This window comes from Palaemon carinicauda, chromosome 17, assembly GCF_036898095.1.
Source record: "Palaemon carinicauda isolate YSFRI2023 chromosome 17, ASM3689809v2, whole genome shotgun sequence".
NCBI lineage: Eukaryota > Metazoa > Arthropoda > Malacostraca > Decapoda > Palaemonidae > Palaemon > Palaemon carinicauda.
The window spans coordinates 55300942-55308441 of NC_090741.1; the positions used below are offsets into that span (position 1 = coordinate 55300942).

The 7500-nt window shown below is 38.3% G+C and overlaps 1 protein-coding gene across 1 annotated transcript in view; it reads left to right on the plus strand.

The window, feature by feature from the left end:
• LOC137656758 (uncharacterized) overlaps nt 1-7500 on the plus strand; it is an 83808-nt gene that overhangs the window by 54905 nt on the left and 21403 nt on the right. The window contains 3 exon segments of the mRNA XM_068391021.1: nt 2984-3049; nt 4186-4249; nt 4251-4397. Coding sequence (XP_068247122.1) covers nt 2984-3049; nt 4186-4249; nt 4251-4397 — 277 coding nt within the window.

The following is a 7500-nucleotide window of genomic DNA, read 5'->3' on the forward strand; positions in this document are numbered from 1 at the left end:
AGGTGTATAGATTATAATTTGACAAGCTTATGTACATATAATAAAATAGCTTTTGCTGTGTTTTAAAAGAACATAGAGTTGTGTTGCCTGGAAATGCTTGAATATAGGGTAAGGAGCCTTATGATCAATAAATATCCTGAAAGTAAATTGGCATTACATTCTGCTTTGCTTGTTAAGAGGTTTCTGAGCAATTTTCATTAGATTTTTCAGTTTGAGACGATAAATGATATAACTTTTTAATGTACAGAAAATTTGCTTGTCGTGAATGGTTAGGTATAAGCTTCAAAGTTTCAGAGCTAGGGAGCTTCAGTGCTTTGGGGTTTCTGGGTTCAGTGCCTCTGGGTCTGTGAGCTTCTGGGCTAAAGATCTTTTGAGTCTGTGAGGTTCTGGGCTAAAGATCTTCTGGGTCTAGGAAGTTCTGGGCTAAAGATCTTCTGGGTCTGGGAGTTTCTGGGCTAAAGATCTTCTGTGTCTCAGAGCATCTGGACTAAAGATCTTCTGGTTCTGTGAGCTTCTGGGCTAAAGATCTTCTAGGTCTATGAGCTTCTGGGCTAAAGATCTTTTGTGTTTCAGAGCTTCTGGACTAAAGATTTTCTGGGTCTGTGAGCTTCTGGGCTAAAGATATTCTGGGTCTGGGAGCTTCTGGGCTAAAGATCTTCTGGGTCTGGGAAGTTTTGGGCTAAAGATGTGGGTCTGTGAGCGTCTGGGCTAAAGATCTTCTGGGTCTATGAGCTTCTGGGCTAAAGATCTTCTAGGTCTATGAGTTTCTGGGCTAAAGATCTTCTGTGTCTCAGAGCATCTGGACTAAAGATCTTCTGGTTCTGTGAGCTTCTGGGCTAAAGATCTTCTAGGTCTATGAGCTTCTGGGCTAAAGATCTTTTGTGTTTCAGAGCTTCTGGACTAAAGATTTTCTGGGTCTGTGAGCTTCTGGGCTAAGATATTCTGGGTCTGGGAGCTTCTGGGCTAAAGATCTTCTGGGTCTGGGAAGTTTTGGGCTAAAGATGTGGGTCTGTGAGCGTCTGGGCTAAAGATCTGGGTCTATGAGCTTCTGGGCTAAAGATCTTCTAGGTCTATGAGCTTCTGGACTAAAGATTTTCTGGGTCTGTGAGCTTCTGGGCTAAAGATCTTCTGGGTCTGGGAAGTTCTGGGGTAAAGATCTTCTGTGTCTCAGAGCTTCTGAACTAAAGATCGTCTGGTTCTGGGAGCTTCTGGGCTCAAGATCTTCTGTGTCTCAGAGCTTCCGGACTAAAGATCTTCTGGGTCTCAAAGCTTTTGGGTCTCTGAGCTTCTGGGCTAAAGATCTTCTGGGTCTACAAGCTTCTGAGCTGAAGATCTTTTAAGTCTATGAGCTTTTCATCTAAAGATCCTCTGGGTCTATGAGCTTCTGGGCTAAAGATCTTCTGTATCTCAGAGCTTCTGGTCTAAAGATCTTCTGGTTCTGGGAGCTTCTGGGCTAAAGATCTTCTGTGTCTCAGAGCTTCTGGACTGAAGATCTTCTGGGTCTCAGAGCTTCTGGGCTAAAGATCTTCTGGGTCTGTGAGCTTCTGGGCTAAAGATCTTCTGGGTCTGTGAGCTTGTGGGCTGAAGATCTTCTGAGTCTATGAGCTTCTCATCTAAAGATCTTCTGGGTCTATGAGCTTCTGGGGTAAAGATCTTCTGTGTCTCGGAGCTTCTTGACTAAAGATCTTCTGGTTCTGGGAGCTTCTGGACTAAAGATCTTCTGTGTCTCAGAGCTTCTGGACTAAAGATCTTCTGGGTCTCAAGCTTTTGGGTCTCTGAGCTTCTGGGCTAAAGATCTTCTGGGTCTACAAGCTTCTGAGCTGAAGATCTTCTAAGTCTATGAGCTTCTCATCTAAAGATCCTCTGGGTCTATGAGCTTCTGGGCTAAAGATCTTCTGTGTCTCAGAGCTTCTGGACTAAAGATCTTCTGGTTCTGGGAGCTTCTGGGCTAAAGATCTTCTGTGTCTCAGAGCTTCTGGACTGAAGATCTTCTGGGTCTCAGAGCTTCTGGGCTAAAGATCTTCTGGGTCTGTGAGCTTCTGGGCTAAAGATCTTCTGGGTCTGTGAGCTTGTGGGCTGAAGATCTTCTGAGTCTATGAGCTTCTCATCTAAAGATCTTCTGGGTCTATGAGCTTCTGGGGTAAAGATCTTCTGTGTCTCGGAGCTTCTTGACTAAAGATCTTCTGGTTCTGGAGCTTCTGGACTAAAGATCTTCTGTGTCTCAGAGCTTCTGGACTAAAGATCTTCTGGGTCTCAAAGCTTTTGGGTCTCTGAGCTTCTGGGCTAAAGATCTTCTGGGTCTACAAGCTTCTGAGCTGAAGATCTTCTAAGTCTATGAGCTTCTCATCTAAAGATCCTCTGGGTCTATGAGCTTCTGGGCTAAAGATCTTCTGTGTCTCAGAGCTTCTGGACTAAAGATCTTCTGGTTCTGGGTGCTTCTGGGCTAAAGATCTTCTGTGTCTCAGAGCTTCTGGACTGAAGATCTTCTGGGTCTCAGAGCTTCTGGGCTAAAGATCTTCTGGGTCTGTGAGCTTCTGGGCTAAAGATCTTCTGGGTCTGTGAGCTTGTGGGCTAAAGATCTTCTGGGTCTATGAGCTTCTGGGCTAAAGATCTGTGTCTGTGAGTTTCTGAGCTAAAGATCGTCTGGGTCTCAGAGCTTCTGGGCTAAAGATCTTCTAGGTCTCGAAGCTTCTAGCCTAAAGATCTGGGTAACTTAGCTTCATATCTTCTGGGGTTTCTTGGCTTTTGAGTTTCAGAGCTTTTGGGAAACAGGTGTTCAGGGCCTCCAGGTATCAAGGCAACAAGGCTTTAGGGCTTTTGGGCTTTAGAGTGCAAAAGGGCAGAAGCTTGGTGAAGGTATATCGATTATTAGCTTTTTCCTACATTAACCTTTTAAAATTTGTTTCTCCCCTTCTCATTTGACCTGGAAACCCCCCCCTACCCCCCCCCCCCCCCCCCCCTCCACCCCCCCGCTCCTCACCTCATCTTCCTACAGAGCCCACTCTCCCCTCGACGACAGACCGGATGTCAACTTTTTGGAGATATTCAGGTAACGACCCCTGTCTAACCAACTTCTTCCCTCCCCCTCCATTAACCAATCAAGTGTTGCTTACCTTAGTGTGTAACCTTTAGACGTACATACATTCTAGCGTATCGGCAAAGGACCTACTGTAGATATACATCTCGCGACTCTCAAAACCTGGATAGCAAGTAGCCGCCATCTTTTTCTGTAGCTGCCCCGCGTAGCAACCTGCCTGTTATCACGAGCAGCTTTGGCTGGATCTTCTGCTAGTTCTGTAATGAATCTATTTTTTTTATTTCAGCTCAGCATCTTCTCCAGCTGGATGAACCTTCAGCTAGTGAATATAGTAGTTTTTCTGAATGATGCTTAGCTTCATTGGCTGTTGATTTCCTATTCATAGGTTACTGGACCGGCATCCAGCTGTCTGCTTTCTTTACTTTCCTATATTTAAGAATTTCTTCTTGGCCCCTTTAGCCTTTTTAGTTGCTTGGTTCAAAGTCTATAAAGATTTGATACTTGAGTGATTGATATTTATTTCTTCATCAATGCTTTTCTGAATACTTCAAGTAGCGAGTAGGTACTAATAATCGTGCTGGTGACGCATATGATGTATTTCTTTAAGAATTATGATATGATGTATTTTGATCAAAGGAAAAATTTTTGAATTTGCTTACCATTGAAGATAAGAAGAATATATTTTTACGAAACTTACAAAAAGATCTACTATATATATATATATATATATATATATATATATATATATATATATATATATTACATAAAATATATATATATAAATATATATATGTATATATATACATATATTTATTATATATATACTTGCATAATACATAATACATACATATGCAGTGCATTTACCCTGTAATAGAAATATTAAAAAATTAGCAGAAAAATTATCCATTGAAATAAGGACATTTCGTGATTACATCTATATTATCTAATGTACTGAATACACACACACACACACACACACACACACACACATATATATATATATATATATATATATACATATATATATATATATATATATATATATATATATATCAAACAAATAGAATAATTCCTCCTCTCAACTTTCCCGCCAAATATAAAGTTGCCAGCAACTTCCAGAATACACAATTTCGTTCCGCCTTCTTCAGGAGCACATCACGAAACGAAGGGCGGAGTTCTTCGCGAGCGGGGTCAAGAAGCGGAAGCGCCCTTGGAATTGGAGGAGGGGGGAGGAGGAGGAGGAGGAGGCGTGGATGACGGAGGGCACATGAGACACAGCCGGAGAGAATACAGATCACCTGACAGCAACACTCACGTAGTGACTGAGAAGTACGAGTACGATACGGGAGATTCCAGCAAGGTGAGCGTCTGTTCATCTCTTTGAGTTTGTTTTATGTTTTTATCCGTTTGTTTGTTTTATTTTTTATTCTATTTTTATGCTTTTGTTTATGTTTTTGTCTGTTTACTTTTTTCTTATTTGTTGTCTCTGTCTATCTGTAATGATATAAGTTTTCATAATTTTCATATTAAACTTATGAGATACTCTCTCTCTCTCTCTCTCTCTCTCTCTCTCTCTCTGTCTCTCTCTCTCACCTATTCATAATATTATTGAAATATTCATAAACACATTCAATGCTCTCTCTCTCTCTCACTCTCTCTCTCTCTCTCTCTCTCTCTCTCTCTCTGTCTGTCTGTCTCTCTCTCTCTCTCTCTCTCAGTAATATTGGAATATTCATAGACACATTCAATACTCTCTCTCTCTCTCTCTCTCTCTCTCTCTCTCTCTCTCTCTCCCTTAATGGAATATTCATAACTCTCTCTCAATCATAGCATTATTGGACTATTCATAATCACATTCAAGAATCTCTCTCTCTCTCTCTCTCTCTCTCTCTCTCTCTCTCTCTCTCTCACACACACACACACACATTCATAGTATTATTGGAATATTCATAAACGCATTCAATATTCTCTCTCTCTCTCTCTCTCTCTCTCTCTCTCTCTCTCTCTCTCTCTCTCTCTCTCTCTCTCTCTCTCTCTCTCTCTCTCTCTCTCTCTCTCTCTTGTATTACTAGATTATCCACAAATTCATATTACATATATGTATATATATATATATATATATATATATATATATATATATATATATATATATATATATATATATATATATAGCCAGACACTGGCTCTTTATTAGGGAGATATCAATTGATAAGACACATGCGCACTGATTGCCCCAAATTCCATAAGATACTAAGAATGTATTTAATTCATTAACCCAATAAATTCAAAGAAGATCCTTATGAAGTTTATTTAACTTTATAATTAACTTTCATGTTAATTATGGTTCTTAAATAGGGCATCTCATGACTGAAGTGTGGCTCTTGAGCTTACAGAGAGAGAGAGAGATGAATGTTTGTGAATATTCTAATAACTCCGTGAGGGAGAGAGAGAGAGAGAGAGAGAGAGAGAGAGAGAGAGAGAGAGAGAGAGAGAGAGATAAAGGTTTGTGAATATTCTAATAACTCTGTGAGAGATAGAGAGAGAGAGAGAGAGAGAGAGAGAGAGAGAGAGAGAGAGAGAGAGTGAGAGAGAGAGAGAGATGAATGTTTGTGAATGTTCTGATAATTCAGTGAGAGAGAGAGAGAGAGAGAGAGAGAGAGGGAGAGAGAGAGAGATGAATGTTTGTGAATATTCTAATAATTCTGAGAGAGAGAGAGAGAGAGAGAGAGAGAGAGAGAGAGAGAGAGAGAGAGAGAGAGAGAGAGAGAGAGAGAGAGAGAGAGAGACAGGGTAAAGGTAAAAAAAACTATTATCATATTAAGGAAAATAGTGAATCTCTAAAGAATGAAAAATCATGAAAAAAAATTCCAATAAAACTATTTTTTTTTCAATTGTTAATTTTTTTTGCAAGAGAGCGAACCTTCTGACCCTTTCTCCAGTTATTATTATTATTATTATTATTATTTTTATTATTATTATTATTATTATTATTATTATTATTTTCATCATCATCATTATTATTATTATTATTATTATCATTATTATTATTATTATTATTATTATTATTACTAGCTTTGCTACAACCCTAATTGGAAAAGCCAGATGCTCTCAGCCCAAGGGCCCCAACAGGGAAAAAATAGTCCAATGAGGAAAGAGAAATAAGGAAATAAATAAACTGTACGAGAAGCAATAAACAGTTAAAATAGAATATTTTAAAACCCAACAGGGAAAAATAGCCCAGTGAGGAAAGGGAAATAAGGAAATAAACAAACGATATGAGAAGCAATGAACAATTAAAATAGAATAATTCAAAACCCCAACAGGGAAAAATAGCCCAATGAGGAAAGGGAAATAAGGAAATAAATAAACTGTACGAGAAGTAATGAACAATTAAAATAGAATATTTTAAAACCCCAACAGGGAAAAATAGCCCAGTGAGGAAAGGGAAATAAGGAAGTAAATAAACTGTACGAGAAGTAATGAACAATTAAAATAGAATATTTTAAAACCCCAACAGGGAAAAATAGCCCAGTGAGGAAAGGGAAATAAGGAAATAAATAAACTGTACGAGAAGCAATGAACAATTGAAATAGAATATTTTAAAACCCCAACAGGGAAAAATAGCCCAGTGAGGAAAGGGAAATAAGGAAGTAAATAAACTGTACGAGAAGTAATGAACAATTAAAATAGAATATTTTAAAACCCCAACAGGGAAAAACAGCCCAGTGAGGAAAGGGAAATAAGGAAATAAATAAACTGTACGAGAAGTAATGAACAATTAAAATAGAATATTTTAAAACCCCAACAGGGAAAAATAGCCCAGTGAGGAAAGGGAAATAAGGAAGTAAATAAACTGTACGAGAAGTAATGAACAATTAAAATAGAATATTTTAAAACCCCAACAGGGAAAAATAGCCCAGTGAGGAAAGGGAAATAAGGAAATAGATAAACGATAGGAGAAGCAATGAACAATTGAAATAGAATATTTTAAAACCCCAACAGGGAAAAATAGCCCAGTAAGGAAAGGGAAATAAGGAAATAAATAAACTGTACGAGAAGTAATGAACAATTAAAAGGAAATACTTTAAAATCCCAACAGGGAAAAATAGCCCAATGAGGAAAGGGAAATAAGGAAATAAATAAACTGTACGAGAAGTAATGAACAATTAAAATAGAATATTTTGAAACCCCAACAGGGAAAAATAGCCCAGTGAGGAAAGGGAAATAAGGAAATAAACGATATGAGAAGCAATGAACAATTAAGATAGAATATTTTAAAACCTCAACAGGGAAAAATAGCCCAATGAGGAAAGGGAAATAAGGAAATAGATAAACGATATGAGAAGTAATAAACAAAATAAAGTATTTAAAAATATGAATCTAACAAGAGTTGAATAAACTCTGAGATAATTATTGGTTACTCAATTCTCTGAAGAGATTGGACTGGGAGTCCTGTCCCAGAT